Source organism: Dasypus novemcinctus, chromosome 3 (genome assembly GCF_030445035.2).
Source record: "Dasypus novemcinctus isolate mDasNov1 chromosome 3, mDasNov1.1.hap2, whole genome shotgun sequence".
Lineage (NCBI taxonomy): Eukaryota > Metazoa > Chordata > Mammalia > Cingulata > Dasypodidae > Dasypus > Dasypus novemcinctus.
In genome coordinates, this window is record NC_080675.1 from 112,239,232 (window position 1) to 112,266,328 (window position 27,097).

The 27,097-nt window shown below is 41.8% G+C and overlaps 1 protein-coding gene across 2 annotated transcripts in view; it reads right to left on the reverse strand.

The window, feature by feature from the left end:
- Positions 1 to 244: 244 nt before the first annotated feature.
- Positions 245 to 27,097, reverse strand: part of INO80 (INO80 complex ATPase subunit) — a 114,734-nt gene continuing 87,881 nt past the window's right edge. Inside the window, exons 29-36 of one of the 2 annotated variants that reach the window (XR_011648411.1) lie at positions 19,580 to 19,652; positions 10,656 to 10,814; positions 9,912 to 10,014; positions 9,227 to 9,315; positions 6,284 to 6,439; positions 5,821 to 5,980; positions 4,072 to 4,485; positions 245 to 1,834 (exon numbers count right to left, since the gene is read on the reverse strand). Coding sequence is in view for 1 of the 2 variants with exons in the window: in XM_004481521.5 (XP_004481578.1) it covers positions 1,617 to 1,834; positions 4,270 to 4,485; positions 5,821 to 5,980; positions 6,284 to 6,439; positions 9,227 to 9,315; positions 9,912 to 10,014; positions 10,656 to 10,814; positions 19,580 to 19,652 (1,174 nt within the window). In the remaining variant the exon portion in view is untranslated. The remainder of the gene's footprint in view (positions 1,835 to 4,071; positions 4,486 to 5,820; positions 5,981 to 6,283; positions 6,440 to 9,226; positions 9,316 to 9,911; positions 10,015 to 10,655; positions 10,815 to 19,579; positions 19,653 to 27,097) is intronic. The other variant, XM_004481521.5, reaches the window with a different exon arrangement.

A 27,097-nucleotide genomic window follows, 5' to 3' on the forward strand; every position in this document is an offset into this window, starting at 1 on the left:
AAAAACAAGCAAGACGAAAGAGCAAAAATAAACGAGCAGGAAGTGGATGTGGCCCAAGCAGTTGGGTGCCTGCCTCCCAAATGGGAGGTCCTGGATTTGGTTTTGACGCCTCCTAAAGAGAAAACAAAACAGGTAACAAGCAGACAACAAGCACAAACTATGAGCAATGAGCAAACAGATGAGGGAGCCATCTAGGGGGAAAAAAACAACCTAAAAAAATGAAAAAAGAGCACAGACACTCCAATTTACATAAAATTATCTCACTCCATTTTATTTAAGATTTTTTTTTCTCCAGTTAGTAAAAGAAAGATGTGTCTCTCTTTATACATATGTACAAGTTCAGTTATAAAAATAGACAGCACATTCAAAGAGAAAAAAGGCTTGGCATTTTTCTGATTCCCTCTAAATAGCATCTGTACACAGGAGTCTGGGTTTGGGCAGGGGAATCTTACTGATTTAAATTAAATGATTCCCCTACAAGCCCTACTCCAAAAAAAAGTTTTAAAAATCAATCTATCTAAACTCAATTCCGCGATTTTCAGGTGTGCAAATTAGAGGCTGGCCTGCCCAGAAGCACCTACTCCACCAGGGACATCAGGCTGCGGCAGGCAGAAACACCTCCCATGCAAAAACCATCCCTTTGCCTCTCTTGGAGGGCAGCAAGCTCAGGCTGGTGGCGCTGAGGCTGGGAGGGTTGGTGCTGAACTTGCCCTATCTCCATCCTTTTCACCTCACTCCTGCGGTCCCTTCCTTTCTCAGTGCAATACAGACAGTGCATACAGCCAAGCAGGGGGCTGAAGGGCAAGGGCTGGGGGAGACTGTGCATTCAGGAAGGGCAAAGGAGTCTGCAAGAGGACGGTGAGGATGCCCTGCTGACTGAGGTGGATCCTGGTCTCTTTACTGGCTTCTGGGAGTCCCTTGGGTGAGGGCTGCTGCTACTGTTGCTGGTGGGACCTGAAGGTTCTTTGGTGTGAACCATGCAGGATGGGGGAGGAAATGCTGGGAAATCAACTGCCTATGGTATGTGTCCCCTAGCCTTCTGTTATCTTTACATGCCACCACGTTCTCTCACCCTCACTGCTCTCTTCAATGATCACACACTGGCAAATGGGGATTGGAGACCTGGGAAGCTCCCCAGAGACTGAGGATGCCAGGTACACGATTCCCTCCCTTCCTAGCCCTACAGGAAATCACAACCCTAAGAGAAGACTCCACCAAGGAAGGCTCTCCACAGCACTTGCATGCCTTTGCAAGGGACATAACCAGAGCCAAAGGGTGGAATGGGGATGGAGCTGTGTGCCTGAGCATCTAGAGGGGGTCTATATCAGGCCTTTTCCCAGTAAGAGGCTTAAGACTCGGCTATAAAGTTCTTTTGAGATATGGTGAGGCTGACCCCTGTCCCTGGGCCTTCTTCCTTTAGGCAACCCCAGGGCACTCCTTTGGAGACACAGGTAATATAAGCGCTCACACCAACCACCTCCCTGTTCTTCCCTTGCTCCAGCTGGTCCTCTCCACCCTGACTTAGGATGTAAGATGTTGCACATCCAAACACCGTTCGCTGGCAAGGACTCTAGCTTCTTCTGGTTTGGTTGAAGGAAGCTGGAGGGCCCAGGTGGTTACCGTCCTCCAGAGAAGTTGGTGCCTTTCCCCTGTTTCCGGACCAGGGAGTCTGTGGTTAAGCTGCTGGTCATGTGGAGGCTCTTGGGAGTCCCAGGAACATTGTTTCCTTTGCTTAAAGGGGAGCTCAAGGGAGAAGAGGCGCTTGAAGGTCCAAAGTCAGCAAGGCCAGCAGGCCGAACAAGCGATGTCTGCAGAGGACTGCTGGCAGAGATTCCTGTGGGCACAGGGAGAGACAAGAGTGTAAACACCAGTTCTGCTGGAGTCGCTGGGCAGCCTGAGGCCTAAGTGGAATGTGGAAGGGAGGTGAGGTGGTCTGCGAGGCCCTCCCTGCTGCTTCTTGCCAGTCCCACTAAACCCTTCAGGGCATGTTTGCTTGCTCTTCCTGCCAACTGTCTTTTCAGTTAAAAGGGATGGGTTTTCAAGGGAAAAACTACATCCACCAAGCCCTCTCCAGACTACCTCATCCACATGGAGTAAGATATCACCTTCATGCTCAAGCACAGAGCAGCTGTGAGACAATCCATGGAAGCCAAGGTATAACTATTAGGCATTTTCTTTTATTCTTTCCTGAGGCACCAATTGTGAATAGCTGCTTCCTTCAACATTTTAGAAGATATTCTCCACTCCCTAATCTGTCTAGCCAGAGGGCACAAGACTGCCCATACTCTAGCCTGTATCTGTACCAGTGTAGTCCCTGTATTGGGCATGGCCACTTCTGCTCGCCAAGCCCTGCTACTTCAAGCACCCAGTTCAATACCTTTGGGCAATGGCTCCCTGGGAAACAGTAAACTCTTTTTCCTAGTATGAACCAAATCCACCTACATCTGGTAATATGTTGTCTAACATGAGTCTTCATTTGTTTCTTTTTTTTTTCCTTAAAGATTGATTTATTTATCCCTCCACCCCCCATGTGCTCTCTGTGTCCATTTGCTGTGTGTTCTTCTGTGACCACTTATATCCTTATCAGAGGTACTGGGAATCTGTGTTTCTTTTTGTTGCATCATCTTGCTGCGTCAGCTCTCCGTGTGTGTGGCACCATTCTTGGGCAGGCTGTACTTTCTTTCGCGCTGGGCAGCTCTCCTTACAGGGTACACTCATTGCGTGTGGGGCTCCCCTACGCGGGGGACACCCCTGCGTGGCAGGGCACTCCCTGCACACATCAGCACTGCGCATGGGCCAGCTGCACACGGGTCCAGGCCTGGGGTTTGAACTGCGGACCTTCCATGTGGTAGGCAGACGCCCTATCCATTGGGCCAAGTCTGCTTCCCTTCCTTTGTTTCTTTGCACTGGTTTTACTTCCCTAAAAAAGCATTCTAAGTGCTTGGTGGGCAGACACTGTCTCTTTTCATCCACAGTAGAACTGTGGGTAATCTCTGAATCAGTCCTTTCCCACGTTCTCCCTTCCCAGTTAACAAGCACTGTTGATTTTTCTTGCAACACTCTACCATCTGCTGCTTCCTCTACACCTCCTGCCTCCTCAGTCCAGGTTTCCACGAGAAACCTTGCTGAGCATCCCACTCTGCCCATCCATGGGTGAGATCCTGCCATGGTGGTCTTAAACCACTGCATGATTTTTGTTTTCCAAGGATGTGACAACCTAGAAAAAGGTTAAGAAACATTAGGCTAGGCTATTAAACATCACATTTGCTGAGCCCTTAATTATACATGGGCCACGCACTTTCTATTCAAAAGTGAATTTCTTTCCTACAACAATCCTATGTACTAGATAGTAAGGCCATGTTTTGAAAGAGGAGAGAAATCTGTAAAAGAACACTTTGATACCATTCATTCCCCTTCTCACCATTCTCAGAAGTCCTGCATCCCAAGGCTACAATTATCTTTCACTTGTCATGGTCATGGCAGTATGTCCTTTCTCTAATTTTTTGAGGTCCCTTGTCACATACCCAATAAAGCGAAGGACTTTAGCTGAGCAAAAAGCCCCACTTCAGGTCTCACCATGGCTTTCCAACTTTGACTCTCAGTGCTCCTTCTCGGCACAACCACACGACCTGCTCGGTGAGTCACGACATGTCTTGGTCATTCCCAACTCTTTGTTGCCATCCTAAATCCTTCCTTACCTTTCTCCTTTCTGAATCATAGACTGGCAGCCTTCTCAACCTCGGGTCCAGTGGTTCCTTCTTTTTCTGACCCACAACCACAATTAAGGGCCTTCCCTCTCTTTTCACTTATTTGCCTACTGCCTTTTATTGCTTTTAAACACATTCCAAATCCATGTACAGTTCCTCTTTCCTACTTCTGCAATACTTTCAAGAGCAGGATCCACGTGTTACACTCCTACACACACAGCAGAAGAAACATTAACTATACTAACGTGGATGACTGAAATGTGGGCCTCAGAGAAAAATCTAGGAGAAAAAAATCACTTCTCAAGCCAGGGAAAACTCTGAATGTTCAAGTAGTACAGTCCAGAAATCTGGCTCTCTTTCTCACCTCTTCTAATTCAAAGGCAGCACTATATGAAGGTCCGAGGGCAAGGGAAGAGTTAAGACTGCTCAGTGTGATGAACCAGAAACGCAATTTAGGATCTGGGAAGTAGGTTCCTGGCCTGGGAGGGTATCCAACCCGTTCCATGTAGCAGAATACTCAATAGCTTCCAGAAAGGAGCCTGCACTACCCTGGGCTCCACACCTTTAGACACGTTGTACCCGTATGCAGCATAGGCGGCTGCTGAAGCTGCCGCAGCCCCTGCTTTGGCTCCTGCCATTGCGGCAGCACTGCCTGCCGTGGACTTCCGGCTCCGGCCTTTCCCAGCTCCTTTGGCTGTGCTTCCTGAACCTTTGGGGCGGCCTCGGCTTCGGGCTGAGTGACCACGTCCTACAGCTGGCATTTCCTGAATGGAAATTCCTGTGGGAATAAATAGGCAAAGAGGAAAAAATGATTCTCTTCAAATGTTACCATCGTCTTGCCCTGACAGAGAAAGCTGGCTATCAGGGTGTTTGTTCCAGGACTTGGATGAAGGCCTAGCTCTCCTTCTAAACAGAGTTAATAAGAACTCTAAACAGCCAAAAACAGCCTGACTCCTCAAATTGCTTTTCTTTCTAGAGGGTTCCAGGACTCCTGAATTTCTTGTTTACACTGGATTGTTAACTAAATGAATCCCAGGGGCTTCGTCTGTACACCACTGGTCTTGTAGACTCAAGTTTTAAACCTAGAGCTCCCAAAGATACAGCAGCAACACTGGACCCCACACAGCAAAGTGAGGAAAGATGCGGAAAAGTTAACTTTTATAAATAACTAGCAAAAATAAGGGTGAAATATGAAAGACAGAGATGACCAGAAAACAAAGGAGGCTGACATCTTTAAAAAATTCTTATTTTACTTTCCCTAAACTTTGTCTCCTTTTCACTGGACAGGGCTATTGAAAACATGACCCTTTAAGTTCTCATTTTTGTTTTATTCCACTCTGCATTGGAGAAAGAAGAAAATGCCATGATCACAGAAGAAACCAGGACCTTCACCTACCACCAAATCAATGCTTCTCTCAAGGCAGCACGCTGGCCCCCTGCCGTGGGAGGCAGCAGCACCACTGCAACAGTGTGAAATTCTTTTATGAATTCCAAAAAAAGGAAAGATTATGTTTTTGAATAATCCATTCCTGTGGATGTGAGACTCTTGATTGGACTACATCAGTGAGGGGTGGCTCAGATTGAGTCTCTGCCCTCCAGCTGGGTCTGATGAAAACGGAGACATAGAGAGAGACACACATGAAAAGGGAGCTGCCATATTATACTGATCCTGCCATGTGACAGAGAGGACTACAGGAAAACAGAAGCCCTGTGAGGCTCAAGAAGCCGAGGCCCACAGAGAGATGAGCCATAGGCCCGACAACTCACTGCTGAACTCAGGACCCTGAGAAGGTGGAGCAGCAGAGACTGATAGAGGAAGCTTGTCCCTGGAAAGTGACAAACCCTATGCCTGGCTGCCCACAGCTGAGCTCTTGGAGACAGGAGATTCGGGAGGGGAAGGCAGAGGTCAGCAGCCATCTTTGCCATGTGGCAGGACCCTAGGATCAACAGTAGCTGACTTGGGTGAAGAAGCATCTCTGATGATGCCTTGATTTGGAGATTTCGTGGCCTCAGAACTCTAAGCTTTTCCCCAAATAAATTTCCCATTATAAAAGCCAACACATTTCTGACACTTGGCATTGGTAGCCTTTGGCAAACTAAAACAACCACTTACCATTCACGGTGTCCGAGACGGACCCTGTTATGGAAGCAGGAGAGTTGGTGGCTCGGGACTGTGGGGCTGAGGAGGTTGGGTCATCCACAATGACCAGCATGTCACTGCTGCTCTCGTCAGGGGGAATGGAGCCAGTGTGCAGCTCACTGCTGATGGAAATCTAGAGGAGGAAGGGTCTGCGATGAGCACCAGCTCACAGTGCACCCACAGCACTCCCCAGGAGGCAGCTGCCCAAGGGCCCAAACTTCACAGGTCTTGCCATTATTTCCCTCTTCTGTCTGACTTCAATGCTGAGGGTTAGATTTAACAGAACAAGCAGTGGCTGGAGAAGCCAGACAGACCTCATTTAGTTTTCTCCTTACGGATCCCAAGGCAGGACTCCAGGAGGGGCAAAAGCTGCCACACGGTGCTCCTGCTCCAAGATCCTGACTGCTGCAAAGAAAGTTATCTACAAGGAGCTCACCTCACTGAAAGGGCTGGGCATGGCAGAGTCCACACTAATGAAGGAGTCGTCCCCATCAGCAGAGAGGTTGGAGTTATCAGCAGAGGGAACAAATGGGATTACCAGGTTCACACCCTCCTTTCTCCTTTTCCCATCCAATTCATCTTCCTTTTTCTTCTAGAAACACGCAAATCAGGAAATACAAAAAAAGCATAAGGATAGGCTTTAAGAGAAGATGGCAGTGGGGGAAGGAGGTGTAGCTCAGTGGTTGAGTGTCTGCTTCCCATGTACAAGGTACCGGGTTCAACCTTTGGCACCTCTTAAAACTAAATAAATTAAAATGAAAAAAGAGAAGATTGGACTGGGGAGTAAAACAATGACAGAACCTTCATTCTTTATATTATAAACTTCTTTTTTTTAGGTACCAGGGGCTGGGGACTAAACCTGGGACCCTGTATGTGAGAAGCTGGCGCTCAAGCACTGAACTGCATCAGCTTCCCTGAGTTGTTTTTTTTTGCTTGCTTGTTATTTTGTTTTTGTTTTTAGGAGGTTCTGGGGACTGAATCTAGGACCGCCCAGGTGGGAAGCAGGCATTCAACTGCTTGAGCCACATCTGCTCCTTATTATAAACTTCTATATTTCGTTTTTCTCACTGTGGTTTTAACTTGTGTTTCTCTAATGGCTAACTATGTTGAGCATCTTTTTATGTGCTTATTGGTCATTTGTATATCTTCTCTGGAGAAATGTCTATTCAAATCCTCTGCCCATATTTAAACTGGGTTGTCTTTTTAAATGTTGAGTTGTAGGAGTTCTTCATATATTCTGGTATTAAATCCTTAGATACGTGATATCCAAATATTTTCTCCCATTTCGTAGGTTGTCTTTTCACTTTCTTGATAACAGCCTTTCATGCACAGGTTTTTAATTTCGATGGGATCCAATTTATCTTTTTTTCCTGTTGTTTCTTGTGCTTTTGGTATAAAGTTTAAGAATCCATTGCCTAATAGAAGGCCCTGAAGTTTCAGCCTTCTTTTAATATATGCATAAGGAGAACCAAGGGTCTCACAGTACTAAAGGAATACATATTTTTTTCATTGTTTTCTCAATTGACACGTGAACTCTGGGGTTGTGTGACTGAGCTACATTAAACAGTTCTAGAACCAAATTCGATAAGGCTCTGCCACAGATCACAGAACTGTGCTTGGATATATCTGGGAATCACAGTCGCCCACTACAGCACATTTGTGTCTACACCCATATTAGAGTTAATAAGTATGTCTTTGTGTAGTTTATATTTATTTAATCACTCTGTATTATTAGCTGAAATTTCTATACTTAGAGCAGGAATAACATACTAATGAAAACTCTGTAAACCCTACAATATCCTCAATGAGAAAAACACCTTTTTTTTCTTTGACATTCTGAGTGCTAAAGCTGTTTTTATTCTAAATAGAATAAGAGATGAGCTAGCCTTTTTTTTTTTTTTTTTAGGTACTGGGGCCAGGGATTGAACCTGGGACCATGTATGCAGGAAAATGGCACTCAACCATGGAGCCACATTGGCAACCCTGAGTTGTTTTTTTTTTTGTTTGCTTGTTGTTTGTTTTTTTGTTTTTAGGAGGCACTGGGAACTGATCCCGAGAGCTCCTGTGTGGGAAGCAGCTGCTAAACTGCTTGAGTCACATCTGCTCCCATGAGTTAGAAATTTGAAGGTGGAATTGTGAAATAGAGCATGGGGAAATGGGTAGAGATGGCAGTCCAGGCTAGGAGGGACTGCAGTGTTTATTCCTAGGGTTTTTTAGCTTTGTAAATAAAATCAGTGAGTACCAGGAGCATCCTTCAAGCTAGAAACAGATCCATTTGAGCAACAGATCCAATTGAGGGTATAGATCATACAATAGGAAGTACTGGTATGTCTACTGGAAGATAATATAACATAGATAGGATCCTAGGTTGCCAGGTCAAAGAGACATGAGGCCCCAATACAAGCTTGGGTATAGGGAAGAAGCTGACCTCCACTTAAAAAGGAAATAGTTTTTTGTTTTTGTTTTAAAAAAAAGAACCAGTTTTAACATGTGGCCAGACAATAAGCTTCTGGCAAACCAAACAGGCCACAGAACCGGGTTACAGACAAGGGTAGAATTAGAGGGACCAGAGCTATGGAGATGCCTGAAGCTTAGGTGGCTATCTTGTTTAAGACTAGAGCCCAGTCAGGACTGATGAAGACAGGAAGGGTAGTACAACCCAAAGATAGGCCAAACCTAGGAGAAAAAATTAGGGAACACTTCCTGAAAGGTAGTAAAATGATGCCAAACCAATAGCCTTGGGCATAAGTTTGAGAACCTGGTCAGTGCTGACCCCAGAATAAGAAGAGGTCCTGCAGGCCTTGCTTCCAATTTACACATCAATAAAGACCAAGGATAAGAATTACTGATACAGTATTTTTGTAGAAAGAGCAAGATAAGGAGAAATGTAGGAAAACTACTTCCCACTTTGCAGCTAACCTGATGGCCTCAGACAGGGAAAATCGGAAGGGAAATGAAAAAGAGTTCAAACCCTTGGTGTGTATTGGAGAAAAAGAGATGAACACATTGGCCAGAGATTTATTATTTCTAACAGAAGAAGATCCTGAATAGTATACTAGAGAATTCTGGTAGAAGAATTGGCTCTAAAAATCTTGTAGGCCCTTTAAAGGGTTCTATGAAATCTAATAATCTAACAGTAATTAAAATCCATCGCATCCATTTTTATTTAGCCTCATACTTTGAGGCAAGTACAGGTCTACCAGGGAGAGATGTTTCTCCTCATCACACTTCAATCACCAAAAAATTGCTGCCAATCACACAGGGCTGGAGGTGGATACCAACCAGTTAACCGACTGATGACAAGCCACGGAACTCCTAAGCCTAGAATGTAAGCATCCCTGCCCTCCCCCTGGTCCCTTGTCTCCCACCCCAGAGATACCTTCTCTGCGTACTTTTCCCGCTTGCGTTTGCGCTCCTTCACTCGATTTGTTTCTTCCTGTTGCCGTTTCTCTTCCTGCCGCAGTCTCACTACCAAGAAAATTTAAAAAGATCATGTGAAACTAAGTATGTGAAACTATACTCTGATGTTTATGTTCCAAGGTGTGATTTCTATCTATTTAAGACAGATAACTTTAATTATTATGGGCCTTTCCTTGCCTTGTCTCTTTTTCTCTTTTCTTTTCAGCTGCTTATGTCTGAGCATTGCACAGACCAAGTGTGATTGTAGGAGTTGGTGGCAACCACAAGCACTATGAACTTATTTTCTAATGTGATACTGTGGAAAGTTCTCAGAATGCTCACAGATAACCCAGAAATACATGGGAGAAGGGTTTGTATGTTACAGCAGTGTTTCTCCATCTTCTCCACAGAAATATTTCTCTAGCCAGAATACAGTAAATTCAAAACTGCTGGAAGTCTATGGATAGATATAGCCTTCCTGTTGCAAGTTGAAAATTTATTTGAAGTCACATTTGCCTTCTATTCCATAAAACATCCTTTTTTGGGTTTAATATAAAATACCTCTTGGCCTACAGCAAAATACCCCTATCATTTTCAGATGTGTGGGGCTAGAAAAATAACTTTTACAAGGGAGGAGGAAGCATTAATAGGTTTAGAATACGTACATTTCTTCTCCAACTCTTCATCATCTAGAAGAAGACTAACCACCTCTTTGGGTTTCAAGGTATCTGGTTTGAAGTTCCCACCTGAAATCACCATCCGCTGAATCTATACCAAAGCAGACAAAATGTCACCCCCAGGCATCTACAACCTTATGGTAAATATCCAGAAAGAAATGAACAATTTCTCAACCCGTTCTTTAGGTAAGGTCTCCGGTTTCCTTATTTCTTTCATGGCTATGTGACTGGCACATCCAACAGAAAGGACGAGAACTTCTTTGTTTGGGACTGTTAACTGATAACTAGAAGACCCAATAATACTGAATTAGGATGGAAACAAACAAAAAATCACCATCTCTTTGGAAACTAGAAAGTTTGGCATATAATTCAGGGGCAGATCAGGATGAGAGTACTAGGATAAGGGCTCAAAATGTCATTTCTTAAAAAAAAAAGTTATTTCTTTCTCATCTAAATATGTCAAACATGAGGACCATTTCTGGTATCAAAGTCACCACACGAACAGCCAAATCTAGACTATGGATATCATTCTGGTGGAAAGGAATAAGAATGGTCAAGACATTTGAGACTACTGTTGTATAGGACTCAATTTCAATTTTTATTCAGAAGAAATCCTAGCTCCTTCATGACCAATGCAGGCAAAAAGGGCTTTAAACAGTCTTAGCCTGGTCAGTCTGGTTTGGACTTTCTATTTTCTCCACTAGTATAGTAATCCCTTTGACTTGTTTTTACCTCACTCTTTTCTTTGGCTCTTTGCAAAATGCGTTCTTCAATGGTGCCTTTGCAGATGAGCCTGTACACAGTAACCTGCTTTGTTTGCCCCAAGCGGTGGGCCCTGTCCATGGCCTGTTGGTCCACAGTGGGGTTCCAGTCGCTATCATAGAAAATCACCTGCAGAGATAGTATGAGAATACAATAAAGACAGAGGAACTCTCAGGGCAAGACCAGCAATCAAGCCACTCTGTAATAATAAGTGATGCCAAATTCCTTTCTACGATATTAAGACAGAGAAGATATCTATCTACTCGTAAGCCACTCTTTCACTTGCCCTGAGCAAGAGAGACATGCTTCTGGCTTTTTTCAGAGTGTTTTTAAAAAGAGGGAGTGACAAGAGTATTAGTTATAATACTCAGTGCTTACTATTTGCCAGGCATTGTTCAAAGTGCTTTATATGTATTAACTCATTTAAACTTCACAACTACCATTTAATTTAGGTACTATTAAGACTTCCATTAAATAGATGAGGAAAACTGAGACCCAGAGGAATTAGAGAATTTAGCCCAGATCACACACCCTAAGAAAATGGTGGGCCAGGGATGTTGAGATGTAAAAGCCTTCCCTCTAACACTGGGCCCTCTGCAGTGAGAGAGAGGTATGGCTCTTTTTTGGCATTCTCAGGGAGAAATGCTCCCATCAACAGGGTCATTTCCTGTCTCATGAATTCCAGGGAAGCAAAGTTTAAAGGGTTCCCTGAAAGCTACTTCCAGTTTGCAGAGCAATAAACAAGCAACAACAGCAACAACAAAATGTAAACACCGCTTGCCCCAAAGTGATCCTAAAACCAACAACAGACTTCTGGTCAGTTCTTGAGGCTGCTATCTACCATAGTGGACCTACTGAAAGAAGCCCAGTTTAAAATGGTCCCCATTTCTCAGTCTCCTCTATAGGCAACTGAATTGCCAAAACCACGCGGTGCTTCTTGAGAAATGAGCCTGTTCTTTCCACAGCCCCACTGTCATTATCCTGGACCTGGCTCTTACACAGGCCTATGTCTCGCCCCTCACCGAGACTCCTAAGTCTGGACCCCTAATGCTCTGTTATCCCAGCAAGCTTCTCAGATCTCAGTCTCAGTCTTCTCTTCATCTACCATGGTACCACTGTAGACTAACCTTCCCTGTTACAGATCGCTCTCTCTCTCTGCTAGTTACGCTATAAAACACCAAGTCCAAACTCTGCTAAATAATAAGGGTCCTGCTTTAGTGAACCAACTTCATCTCCTATTCTTTCTTAATACAAATATGTCCTCTTTAGTCATACAGGTCTCTTCAGTGCTTCTCACTTACATCACATTTGTTTGTATTTCTTTTTGCTCAAGCTGTTTCTCTGACCTAGAATTCCTCAACTCTTTTTTCTATTTGTCTGTAAGGTTTGCATCAAGCGTCACCACTTCCAGGAAGGCCTCCTTGATTTCTCTTGCCTTAGTTGATGTCTCCCTTTCCTGAATTCCTATTAGAAATAATAAAAATCATGGCTAAAATCTGTTGAGCACTTACTATGTGTCTGGCACTCGTGTGCATAGATACCTCACTGAATTCTCACAAAAACCCTAAGCAGGTGCTCCACCTTACAAACAAGGAAGAGATTGGCCTAAGATCACAGTGAGCTTAGCATGTGACCTAATGGTTTCCTCCCTCTGTAATCTGCACTATTAACAAAACCTTGCATTGTCTATCCTGGTCCAAGTCTCAATTTAAGTACTATCTTCTCCAGGTGTCCAATTATTTGTACTATTTTTAAAATCTTCCCATTTAGTCTTATTTGAGGACAGATACTCTCCATCAAAGTAAAATTCAGCAAATAGTTCCTGATTGACATTGGAATCTCTAATGGATTGATCAACACTAGACAGAGCCTAAAAAAAAAGACCCAAAGAGTTCATCTGTCTTTAAGTTATTTTTCTGCTTTTCCTATTGCTTAAGACTAATCCCAAAGTAATGTATTTGCTTTCTCATTTAAAAAGAGGTAATTCTTTTAGCCATTCTTTGCAGAATTCAGGGTCAAAATGGACGTAAGACATGAGCATTTTCAAATGCTCCTGCCCTACTAATGAGAACTTCCACTATATCTCTTCTATGGTGTCCCTTTCAACTGGCTTTTATAATCCCTAAATTTTTAACACAGGTTAGAACCACTGGGGGAGAAAGCTATAAACAGCCTGGAAAAAAAAAAGTCATTGAGAAAGCTTATTACTCCACAGTGCCCATAGACCTAAGATTTAGAAGTACACACGATTGTCATCTGTAGAGAAATTTAGCAAACCTGATCACAGAACATGTGAGTTTCAACAAACCATGCAAAATTCTAGCAAACCCTGTTTCAACTTGCAGGGTGAAGAGAGGCAGGAGGGCCAGGTATGACTTAGAGGGGACCTCCAGTTGGACTAAGGGGGAACATTGCATGCCTAACATACCTAAAATGACTACAAATGTGGAAACTGGGGGCTGATGTCATACCTGAGAGACAGTACTTTTGAGCTGTCCAAGCCTAAGGCAATGACTCAGTATGAATTCATAATGGGGAGTCCTATTATGAATCATTTCATAGTTGCTTCCTTAACATTTACATTTTTTCCTGGAAGTCTCAGTGGAACCCTGATTCAACCTGGGTTCTTTTGGGTTCATAAACAATAAAAAGATTAAAGCCTAAGCAGAGAGGTTTACAATTTTAACTTCAAAGCAATAAAAACACAAAACCAAAACAAATTTAGTGACTACTTATCCTTTAAATGAATTAAAAGAGGTGGGGAATTTGGGGGTGTATGGAGGTGTAGCTCAATGGTTGAGCACCTGCTTCCCATGTATAAGGTCCCAGATTCAAACCCTGGTACCTCCTTAAAAACAAAACGAAACAAAAACTTACCCAGGGAAAAAGAATATAAAATATGTATACACTAATAGGTTAAAACAGAGAACTACAAACCATGCTGGGTGTATAGTTACTATTTAATTTGATGACAAAATGAGCACTGACTCAGTTGTAACAAGAATAGGGGAGAGTGCTGGGGCAGACAATGGCTGCATGGCTGCCACAGTGGGAAAAGATGAGATCTTTTTTTGGTGATTGGGTTTATGGAGCTCGGGAAGACAGACAAATAACAATTAAAGGACTAGAACAACTGACTTAACAGGGAAAGATTAAAGCAAGTCAATCCACAAAGCGTGCCCCAGCAATGACTAAGGGGAAAGGTATTACAGTAAGCACCTTCATGAAGTTGTAAACACCAAGCTGGGGTGGGTGTAGGAAAGGAGAGTGAGAGTTGAGATGGGGTGGAGAAGCCTGGCCAAATAGGAAAATGATAGGGAGTTTCAGAGGATGAGGGAGTGAAATGGAAAACAGGAAAATCTAGAGAGGAACAACCGGAAAACACTGGGCCAATACTTGGAAGGTGGAGCTGTTTCCCCCCTAGAGAAAGGGTGGAAGTTCAGTCCCTTGGAGGACTGAAAGCTGTCCCATGCTCTCTCGTGGAACACAGGATCTCTCTTACTGCTAACCAAGGGATAAAAAGCTCTTCATTCTCTCTCTACATGTAAACATTCAAAACAGGTCTGACACAATAAAAACAAATAATGCAGTTTATAACAACCCCTTACTGAACAGAGTCAAATGCAAAGCCATCCCTACTTCAGGCCCAATACACAAAGAAAAACACAGCCAGGAAGGGGCAGTTCCATTAATCACATGCTGAAATCAGGTCTTCACTAACAGAGTGGGGCCAGATAGTCTCCCACTGTTAATGAATACATATCTACGTATGCAAATACCAACAAATTGTATTCTGATTAAGCCTCTTCTGACATTTTGTCCATAAACAATTCAGGAGATCTCCCAAAGCTAAATAAATCTCAGGGAAAAGGAAAAACACAAGGCAAACAGTTAAGCCTGCTGTTTCTTTAATACACACACCAAGAGTAATGTGCGTTCACACAAAGCATAATTTAGGAACTCATTCTTTTCTTGCTGTCCAACTTTTCTAGGCAATATACAAGGAACTCTTAATTTACAAGTGAATCTCCCAGCCCTTCCCCACAAATTAAATGTAAAATATTTTAGAATTCAGAACTCACAATATTTCGAGCATCTCTATATTCCCAGGATGAAAAGGGAATTTCTACTTCTTTCTACTCTTCCAACTATCAGTTAGGAGTACTTTGGTTCTTTGTGGCTAGCAGGAGTGCCCACCCCACAAGGCAACCTATGTGAACACTGGAAGAATGATGAAGACCTGCCCCACTTCAAATCTTTTTTTTTTTTTTTTTTTGATCATGAAATCAAAGACTAGGGGAACTATTCACTAAGAAACCATAGATCAAATCTGAGAAAAAATGGCTGAGAAGAAGGGAAATACAGTTTAATTGAATGAACTTAAGGTAGGCATTCCTAGGGTCATCTGGTCTTATGACCATAAATATTATCTATTAACATAACCTGATGAGTCCGCTTTGGCCCCAATCTTTTTCCTGCACTCCAGATCCTGCTTCTTGGACAACTTTGCTTCTTAATGTCTGATAGGCATCTCAGATGTGACAAGCAAACTCTTAATTCCCCCTTCAAACCTGCTCCTCCCCCATCTTCCCCTCAGTTGCTCAGATCAAACACCCTGGAGTCCTCCTTTGAAACTTCCTGTAGGCCGTGTTGGCTCTACCTTTACAACACACAGAGAATGCAATTATTTCATACACCTTGTCCAAACCACCTTCTTTTACTAAATCCTAACTGGTCTTCCTGCTTCTACCTTTCTCCTTTACAGTCTTCCTCCTCCCCTTGTCCCCAGAGAAGCCAGAGGGACACATTTAAAACTCAATCCAGACCATGTTATTCTTCTGCTCAGATTTTTCCAATGGCTTCCCATCTCAAAGACCTACTAATCCCTCCACGATCTGCTTCTGCAATACCCATCCCCATCTCATAACACTCTTTCCTCCTGTTCAGCCTACTCTGGTCTCTTTGCTGTTGCTTGATTATACCACACATGTTCTCATCTCAGGGCTCTGCATTTCTCTCCTCTGCCTGGAATGTTCTTTTTTCCCTGCCAGATATTAATATATGCTTGGCTTTTTCCTTGCTTTCTTCAGACACTGGCTCAAATGTCACCTTAGCAGAGAGGCCTTATCAGCCCATACAAAACAGCACCCCTGATAATAGTATTATTCCTTACCTGCTACACTTTCCTATAGTAGCATTCATATTATTCATTAGGGGTTTTTTTTTGTTTAATTTTATCTCTCCCAACTAGAAATGTAATGTCTAGTAACTCTGGGTAGCAGAAATGGAACTTCATTTTTTTTTTTTTAAAGATTTTTTAAATTTTATTCCCCCCCCCCCGGTTGTCTGTTCTCTGTGTCTATTTGCTGCGTCTTCTTCTTTGTCTGCTTCTGTTGTTGTCAGCGGCATGGGAAGCTGTGTTTCTTTTTGTTGCGTCATCTTGTTGTGTCAGCTCTCCATGTGTGCGGCACCATTCTTGGGCAGGCTGCACTTTCTTTTGCGCTGGGCGGCTCTCCTTACGGGGCGCACTCCTTGCGTGTGGGGCTCCCCTACGCGGGGGCACCCCTGCATGGCACAGTACTCCTTGCGTGCCTCAGCACTGCACATGGGCCAGCTCCACACAGGTCAAGGAGGCCCGGGGTTTGAACCGTGGACCTCCCATGTGGTAGACGGACGCCCTAACCACTGGGCCAAGTCTGCTTCCCTGGAACTTCATTTTGCTGCATGTTGAACTCCTGGTGTCTGAACAGTGCATGGGGAAGTGGTTGTGACTCAACTGATAAGAGTGTTTGCCTACCATATGGAGGGTCCAGGGTTCAATACCCAGGCCTTCCTGACCTATGTGGTGAGCTGGCCTATGAGTAGTGCTGCTGCACGCAAAGAGTGTCCTGTGACCTGGGGGTGTCCCCCGTGTAGGGGTGCCCCCCACACAAGGAGTGTACCCTACAAGGAGAGTTGCCCCACGCAAAAAAAGCACAGCCTGCCCAGGAGTGGCGCCTCACACATGGAGAGCTGATGATGCAACCAAAAAAACCAAGTTTCCCAGTGTCACATAACAAGAATGCAAGAGGACAGAGAAGAACACACAGTGAATGGACACAGAGAGCAGATGGGGGGGGGGCGCAGAATAAAAAATATATTTTTAAAAAACAAAACACAGGGAAAATGGACTTGGCCCAGTGGTTAGGGCGTCCGTCTACCACATGGGAGGTCCACGGTTCACACCCTGGGCCTCCTTGACATGTGTGGAGCTGGCCCATGCACAGTGCTGATGTGCACAAGGAGTGCCGTGCTACACAGGGGTGTCCCCCGCGTAGGGGAGCCCCACGCGCAAGGAGTGCGCCCGTGAGGAGAGCCGCCCAGCGCGAAAGAAAGTGCAGCCTGCCCAGGAATGGCGCCGCCCACACTTCCCGTGCCGCTGACGACAACAGAAGTGGACAAAGAAACAAGACCAGTAAATAGACACAGAGAACAGACAGCCGGGGGAGGGTGGGGAATTAAATAAATAAATCTTAAAAAAAAAAAAAAAAAAAAACCCACAAAACACAGTGTAGCAGCGTAGCAATGAATGGACTTGGATTAACATACATGGGGGTGGGGGGCGGGTGCGGGGACGGGACACACATACGGGGTACAGGGTGGAGGTCGACGATGGATAACTACGACAGACGATGGGGGCCAGGGGCTGGCCGGATAGACAGACTAGGGGCTGAAAGGAGTCCAAAAGATCAGGAGAAAATGATAAAATTTGTACTCATACTGAGAATATAACTAAGTTGATTAAGTTGGGACTGTATGAAATGCTTTAACAGTTGAGAAAGCAGAGAAACAAGAGGTACAAGATGTATAGCAGTTTCATATAACTGATGAATTCCAAAAAGAAATACTGGATTATGTTTGTAATCTGATACCTGGACATGACTGAGTTATCATTAGGGAGTGGAGTCCCCACCCAGTCACCACCCCTTGGTGGGTGGAGACTCACATATAAAAGGCAGGGCGAAGAACAGAGTTGGGGGCATTCAATGTTGGAGTTTGGATTTTGGAGTTTGATGCTGAAGACTTAAACTGGAATCCTGGGAAGTCAGCACACAGAGGAAAGAGTAGCCCAGGAAGGAAGGAACCTTGAAGCCAGAGAAAAGCAAGCCCCAGGAACGTAGGAACCCCAGGAAGCCTGCACCCTCGCAGGCGTCGGTAGCCATCTTATTCCAAATAGACTTTGCTGAGGGAAGTAACTTATGCTTTATGGCCTGGTATCTGTAAGCTCCTAACCCAAATAAATACCCTTTATAAAAACCAACCAATTTCTGGTATTTTGCATCAGCACCCCTTTAGCTGACTAATACAAGGAGAAAGCCAAATTTATGCTGATATGGCACCAAGTGAGTCATCACATTTAAGAACACCACCTACAACTGACAGTCTTTCATAAAATTACAGAGCCTAATGTTGCACATGTCAGATAAAGCATCTACCCAGCTATGGCTCCAGGCTCTGGAGCCCTATGCCCCCGGGTAAAGAGTTTTAGATGCCAAGGAAGGTCCAGCTGAGTCTACAGTTGATAGTCTACATAGTGATATAGGATCTGTTTTTCATTCTTGATGGTAAGGAATACTACTGCATAGTAATTAGTAAGGATAAAGTGTGGCTGTAGTCCATGAGCAGAGACTAGAAAACACAGGATCTAGTTCCTCTTCACCCTGTACCATATTTCTCCATGACTCTGCAGAGTTTGCAATCCTTCTTGCACTTGTGGGGATTCTGATGCTCTGTATTTCAGAAAGAGGCACTGCAACAGCCCCATAAAGTGACAAGCCTTCTATGAAACAATTTCCCATGTATGCATTTTTAAGTCTAAAGGTTACTGAAATTATTAAATATATTTGAATCCTGGGAATAATTCTGAGATTCAAAAGAAATGCTCTTTTCTTCTCCCTTTCAGAGGCTGGAATATTTCTCTGAGGAGAGTGGGTATGAAAGGATGGATTATTTGTTGGAATGCCCTTTTAATTTAATTAATTTATTTTTCTTCTTTTATTTTTATTTTACTTTACTCTTTTTTTTAAAAAGATTTATTTATTTATTTAATTCCCCCCCCTCCCCTGGTTGTCTGTTCTTGGTGTCCATTTGCTGCGTCTTGTTTCTTTGTCCGCTTCTGTTGTCGTCAGTGGCACGGGAAGTGTGGGCGGCGCCATTCCTGGGCAGGCTGCACTTTCTTTCGCGCTGGGCGGCTTTCCTCATGGGCGCACTCCTTGCGCGTGGGGCTCCCCCACGCGGGGGACACCCTTGCGTGGCACGGCACTCCTTGCACGCATCAGCACTGCGCATGGCCAGCTCCACACGGGTCAAGGAGGCCCGGGGTTTGAACCGCGGACCTCCCATGTGGTAGACGGACGCCCTAACCACTGGGCCAAAGTCTGTTTCCCTTACTTTACTCTTTAAATTACCAATTTCATTGCTCTTCCACTATCATTTTAAATTTAGGGTACAAAAACACAAGAGTGTTTCCTATAATGAAAGAACGTATAAAAGGAATGAAATAATTCTTATTGATTTGTTCAGTTACTGCTCCTAAAACAAATCTGTTTGGACTTATTTTTTCAGTCTGTTCACTGATGTACCTCAAGTGTCTAGAACACAGTATCCAGCACTTAACAATACACAAAAACTTGAATGATTGCGTAAGAAACTTCTTCAAAGAGAATGGACAGAAAAGTCCAAAAGGAAAGTTAAAATGTACCAGCTAGTTAAAATGCAACCTATTGTCTTTTAACACAACAAATGGCAAAGAAATAAAAAGTTCATGACATAAAGCAGAGGTAATACAAACCAGGAGACATTTTTATAGTAGAAAGCCTATATATCCAGTGCATTATTGTGCTCTCATTACTTACCGTATCTGCAGCAGTAAGATTGATACCCAGTCCTCCAGCTCGTGTGCTTAACAGGAACACAAAGATGTCATTCCTGCGGAAGAGGGAAAGGATGTGTTAAGAGAAAAAACTGAAAAGGAATTGTTTCCTTGATAACACTGTACAAAGGTGCTCCATTGCTAAATCAAATGATGGTAGTCTTCTTCCAATAAACTTTTGCTGTCTGTTAAAATCTGACTCATAGGTAATACAGTAATACTAACAGAAAAACACATTATATACTGTGGACTTAAAGACTTCTCCTTCTATATATAGTTATCAATATTTTTAGCAAGTCAAACTATTCCTGGTTCATATGAAGGGGCCAAATACATCAGTATTTCATGGTGTTTTCCCCCAAGAACCATGACTTCTAGGAGCCTAGGAACTAGATTATTATTAGCTCAAAACACTCATTTAAGATAAACAAAATGAGTCCCAGAAAAATGACCTGAGATGAGAACTAAGACCCATGCCATGCTATCTATGTGCTGAACTGAATTTAGTATTAATCTATGAAGACAGATTGAAATTATACTTTTTGATGAATGCCAAAAGACTCCTAACATAGAAATGATTGTAGTTTTCTCAGTTTCTGTTTACAGCCAATGGCCTTTTAAAGAAATCTAGAATTACAAATAAACAGAAAGTGCCACTGACACTCATTCAGGCCATAAATATTTACTGAATACCTTCTAGGAACAAGGTCCATGACAGATCATGAAGAAGTAGGCTTTTGACTATGTAAAATTTATCTGTGTATACACACACAAATAGGGACTCAGTTTGAACCCAGTTCTTGCAGGTAACAAATATATATTTTAAGATTACCTTATATTTTCATGTCCCTGTCACCCTAGATTAACTTTCAGAACATTTCTAAGAGGAGGAGACTGCATTAGATTGGTGAGCAAACTTTACAATCCTTGTTATCAAGCTGCTTATCCCTTTCTTTTTTTTTTTTTTTAAAGATTTATTTATTTATTTAATTTCTCCCCCTCCCCTGGTTGTCTGTTCTTGGTGTCTATTTGCTGTGTCTTGTTTCTTTGTCCGCTTCTGTTGTCCTCAGCGGCACGGGAAGTGTGGGCGGCGCCATTCCTGGGCAGGCTGCACTTTCTTTTCACGCTGGGCGGCTTTCCTCATGGGCGCACTCCTTGCGCGTGGGACTCCCCCACGCGGGGGACACCCTTGCGTGGCATGGCACTCCTTGCGTGCATCAGCACTGCGCATGGCCAGCTCCACACGGGTCAAGGAGGCCCGGGGTTTGAACCGCGGACCTCCCATGTGGTAGACGGACGCCCTCACCACTGGGCCAAAGTCCGTTTCCCCCCTTTCTTTATGACTATTTTGAGGAATACAATTGGAAAGTCATTTAAGTCAGTGTTATTCATGAATCAGTTTGGTGAATGTGGATTGCATGAAAATACAAATTAAAGAAAAAATAGAACAAATTAGAAAATATTAAATGTATCACAGGTCATAAGGATAAGCACTGTTTTACAAAATTTATTTCAGATATTATATATAAGTACTAGGTCAAAATGCAAAATTAATTTCATTCTGTGGGTCCCAGTATAAAAAAAAAAATACACTGATTAAAGTTAGTAGTTCTTGATGTCACTGATTAGCACAACATTGTGAACATAACTAACAGCCCTGAAATATGTATCTTAATGTGATTGAAAGTGGAGTGTTAAATTGTATATACAGTAAGAGTAATAAAAAAAAATTAATGGTACTACACTACCCAGTGAACACAAAGTTAAACCATGAATTAGTTACTAGTACAATCATTAAAATGTGTTACCATCAATTATAACAAATGTTCCGCACCAATGTAAGGTGTTAATAGGGAGGAATATAGGAATCCTCTATTTTATGCATGATTATTAGGTAAATCCACAGCTTCTCTAATAAAGAAAAAAAAGAGAAATTGTAGTTTAAACAACAAAAAATTATTTTGTTTTACCATGTATAAAAATTGTATTATCCTAACTTAAATGTTCGTTTCTTTTTTAAGAACATAGCTTAATATTTCCAATGTGAATGGAATTAACAAGAAATCAGGATTAATTAAATTAAGCTGCTTAGTTTTCCTTCTCAGTCTAATGTCTAATTTATATAGAAGTGAAAGGTTGAAAAAAACAATTTTTGTGAATTCCTTTGATAACTTGGAAGGTTAAACCCAAACCTCTCCTATCTAAGAAGAAATTATTTTAAAATAAATTTAAAAAAATCCTAATGCTTAACACCTTGCTTGAATCTGGGACATGGCATCCCATTACTGGTTGGGTGAAAGAAAGGGAAAGAGAAAATGTTTTAGAGTTTCAAGAAATTTGAGAAAGATCCAATTCAGGAAGAGGCCTTTCCATCGAGAGGAGAGCAAGGTACAGTATGAAAGAAGATGTTGTAGGGAGGAGGAAGAAGAGTGAGGGAGAAGAAGACTGAAGAGAAGGGGAATGCACTCGAGGCAAGTTTGATCCAAGCTCTTCTGACAGTGACCTATACCATCAAGAGCTTAAGATAGTGACAATTTGGGTAAAATCATTCTCATATAATTTCTACCATAGTGTGACTACACCCTAGTAATAAGCACTTGGTATCTGTTAAGAAATAGGACTCCATAAAACGGATGCTCTCTCCTCCCTTGATGCTGTTTTTCCTTGGTAAAGTCACTTGAAGTTCTGTTTCCTTCAATGAGGATGCTATGAATACAGCTGAAGTGACTAAGTTAATGACACATCAACATCAAATGTGAAGGAATTATTTTGAAATAAGCATCCTGGATGATCACTAAGCTGGGTAGGTCCCTGTAGAAATCTGTCTACTATTTGCATTAAATTAAATATAACTTTGCAAGAGACAGACATGGATAACAGAACATGTTGGGAAGTCTTCTGTAGGTAATGATTCCAAAGCTTAGTATTCACACAAAGGTTCTACTAGTTTATCCTTGAATTTTATCATGAAGTTTAATATTTGATAATTTTATTTAAGTTGTAGTTGTCACCTTTTATGATTAAAGCACATAAAGTAAACCAAAATCCTGAAAGGCATTTGCCAGTTTTCATACATATTTTCTCATAGACATGGGATGAAGTAAATGGAAGTTTGGTACCTAATAGGCCCACACATGAATATTTAACTACAATAAAGCTTCAAATAAAAATGGGTTAAGTTTTTCAGGGCTGAAGAATCTCTATACATGGAGTTACTCAATGGCTAGGGCTTTTTAGGTAATTTCTGAGAAAGTACAGAGCCTGAAAACTGATGGCTGAGGGTGGGGGGCAGAAAGGGAGATAGAAGGCAGTTGGAAAGTACAGCAAAAAATACAGGCAGAAAAATGGGTTGTTTTCATAGTCTAGACAGTCAGAGTACAGGTTAAGTCCCCAAATGTGATAACTGCTTACAGATAGGGGACTATATACAGGGGAAAAAAAATACTATTAAAAGAATCTAGGGAAGCGGACTTGGCCCAGTGATTAGGGCATCCATCTACCACATGGGAGGTCCATGGTTCAAACCCTGGGCCTCCTTGACCCGTGTGGAGCTGGCCCACGCACAGTGCTCATGCGCGTAAGGAGTGCCGTGCCACACAGGGGTGTCCCCTGCGTAGGGGAGCCCCACGTGCAAGGAGTGCGCCCTGTAAGGAGAGCCGCCCAGCGCGAAAGAAAAGTGCAGCCTGCCCAGGAATGGCGCCGCCCACACGGAGAAGTGACACAAGATGACACAACAAAGAGAAACAAAGATTCCCGTGCCGCTGACAACAACAGAAGCAGACAAAGAAGACGCAGCAAATAGACACAGAGAAGAGACAACAGGGGTGTGTGTGGGAGGAGGGGAGAGAAATAAATAAATCTTAAAAAAAAAAAAAAATCTAGGTGAAAGACAGCAGTAGAAAAAACTTAGATATATAATGGTGGAAAAGGTTTTATTTAGATATTAATTATGCATTTAAAAGATCCCTTCTGGTGGTGATCTCTGGTTGCATTCAATGGATTTTATCATACTATAAAGGACAAATAAGAATTACAGTGCTCTTGGGTTGTTTTAATCAAGGAAATTAATACCTATTCTGGATCACACTGTTGGATTATTTATAAATAAAAGCATCTAAATCAAACTGCTGAGAAGTTCCTTCCTACTTAATATATCTAGTACTGACAATGTGACTTAGTTTTGGGGCTGTCTAAACAGGAGAAAACAAAATCTCAGAAGGTAAGATTCTGAGGTGCCCTCTAGGGGGCTGAAAAGGAATCTCAACTCAGGGCCTCTTGGAATAGGCTGTTGAAACCAGGTTTCTGGGTGGTCTGTGAAGGGGATTATGAAATTACGCAGCAAAGATGTGCCTTAGTCTCACTCTTCTTTAGTTAATGACCCACTGAGAACGCTGCACCCCAAAAACCCACAAAGTAAGAGGCATGTGGCTGACTGCAGGCTTGACGAATGACTAAAAAAGAACCAGAATGAAATATGGCACTGGAGCTTTGTAACACTCTAAGAAAGAAAATTCACATAGCACTCACTTTTCCCCATGTTCTCCAAAGGGTCACCCTAAGTATTTAGATGATTGGGGATCCGTTTGGTAAATATCATAGGAAGGAGGACTGGAAGCAAAGACCAAGGCCAACAGAGCACAGACCTTGTGAATGGCTTCTAGGATCATGCACCATGACATGTTCTGAATGTTGCCCAGTCAGGACATCCTGGCCAAACAGTCTTTAGTCTCAGTCAGACTCTTTCCTGGAAGGATCCCTCACAAATAAATCTTGTATGAAGGGAATGTAAATGGTTTTTTATAGGTGTTGACCCTGGCTGACCTCTGAGCCACAGGGCTTTCCAGTTGAAACTGTAACTTTTCTTTTGATGTTTTTTCATTAATATTCATGAAAATATTTGGTAAGAATGCTTTTCTGTTTTCAAAAACACCTGTCTTTTTCTGACATTTTCTCTATATTGGGCTACAGCAGCTGTTCAAATTTATAAGGTGATAACTTCTTCCCTATCTGGAGGTTAGAACAGGCACAGTTGGGATTTTATACATGAGAAATGCGAGATTATCGCCTAGTGAAAATCCCAATTCTAAGTTTCTAGTTCCTAAAACGGGCAGGGATCAGGAGACTATGTCTCTTTTATTTTGCCTAATTTTAGACACAGGGTGTTAAAATGATGGTTGTTCAAATAATGACTCAATAAACTTACTGCTCCCTAAGAGATTCTCATTTGTAGGGTTTCAAAGCTCAAGTCAGGTTTCTAATAAAATGGAAATAAGTAGACCTAGTACAATTCTATGGTGAAAATATCCTTCTTTCAGAACTAAGCTTTTCAAAATTATTAAGCACAACTGGGATTTCCCAAATAACTGTTTCACAATGAAACGAGAGATTTTAGAGGTAATAAATTAGATATTGGTGTTGACTTTCTCATTAAAAGACCACTGTAAAATATACTGAGATCTGGTTTCCATAGTCCAGATTTCTGGAAATTGGATCAGTTGGAAGAACAGCTACAGCTCTACAACTCAGAAGCCCAGACCATTAGAAGTCAACACACTTCTGCTCTAGTTGGAACCTAAATCAGTTGAACCTTTTTACAAAGCAATCTGACAATATGTATAAAGTTGTAAATGTTCATACCTTAATTCTTTTTTGAATCTATGCTAAGAACATAATCTAAAATGGTGAAAAGATTTAGGCACGTTTTAATATCATGTATTAAATTATGCATAAGGGATATACATACCTAATGTAACAGCATATTGGTCATAAAAAATAACGATTAAGACTTAAGATTTGTAAAAATGTTAATGGTATAATGTTCAACAGAAAAAAATCAGGATACAAAATCATATCTACAATATGATATCAAGAGTTAATATAACCACACACATGATACATTAAAGATTAGAGGGATATATACCAAAATATTAATAACAGTGGTGGGGTTATGGATGATTTTATTTTAAGTATTTTTCAAGTTTTCCTTCATAAATATTTTATAATATATAAAGACTCTGATTTACTGAAAACAAAAAAGTCCAAAACAATTTTGCTGTTAACGAGATCCTCAAATGTACAGTAGCAAATATACTTGTGGAAAATAAATACAAAGTAGTAGATGGAATACCTATTATGTATTTTTTAAAAAAAATTTCTCTCTAGGAGGTAACAGACATTGAACCTAAGACCTCATATAAGGGAAGCAGGTGCTCAACCAGAGCTACACCTGCTCCCTCTAATGGCTTTTCTATCATACAACTCATGTATACTTCATACCAATGTGCCCACACTGCAGATGCACTCTTATGACTGGGGAAAGTACAGGCTTCCTGGGGAAAACAGATAATCTATAGATCTTATAGTTAAGATTCTTGTTAGGTGGAGTTCTTAGGAAAACAGGGTTGGAGTAAGAAATGACATGGTAAAATATACCTCACTGATTTCAAAATTGAGAAAAGATGAAGAATTTGCTAACAGCTTCTGCTAGGTGACAAGCTAGGTCCAGTTATCTATACAGCTGCTCCAAGTCTGGATGTAGGATGTTGGGGCCTTATTTTTCTCAAAATGACAATAAAATGAAATAGGGCCAAAGTAGATCTTCTTCTCCATTGAGGGACAGCTGTCTGGATGGAACTCTGCTAGATTTTTTCTTTTAAGATTTAAAAATATTAATTCATTTATGAAATAATAAAGCCATCACATGTTAACAAAAATAACATTTATATTTTCCAAAACAAAAAAAATTTAGCGAGAAGAATGGTGATGATTTATATATTTTTTAAAAAAGCTGTTTTATTGAGATATATTCACATACTATATAATCCATCCAAAGTGTATAAGCAATGGCTTTAATATAATCACAGTATTGTGTATTCATCACCCCCAGAGATTTTAAAAATCTAGAACAATTTCATCACTCCAAGAAGAAAAACTCCACACCCCTTAGCAGTCACCTCTCAATCCCTCTATCCTTCCCCAGCCCTACATAACCACTAATCTAATTCCATCTTTATAAACTGATTTATATTTACATTTTCTATAAATGGAGTCATATAATATGTAGTACTTTATATCTGGTTTCTTTCACTTAGTGTAATGTTTTTTTTTCTTTTGCCTGATATTAGTATCTTGTAACATTAACAAACATTTGACTGATTTCACTATGCTATCAGTCCCACATTATATTTTTTTAGCTTTCCTTCTAGCAATATGCATGACTTTAGACTTTCCCTTTAAACCACTATCATACCTATGTAACAGCACTGCTAGTAACAAACACAATGATGTGCTTTCACCTTTTCCACTCTTTTCCAAAGATTAATAAACAACATTTTCACCAATTCTGTACAGATCAATCCTCAGCTTTCCATTTTCTAACCTCATTCTATTTTCTGGTGACCTATAATCTAGTTATTAACTCCACGAGTTTAAACAATATATTTAGCTCATAACAGCACAATCATACAGTATTTGTTCTTTTGTGCCCGGCTTGCTTCACTCA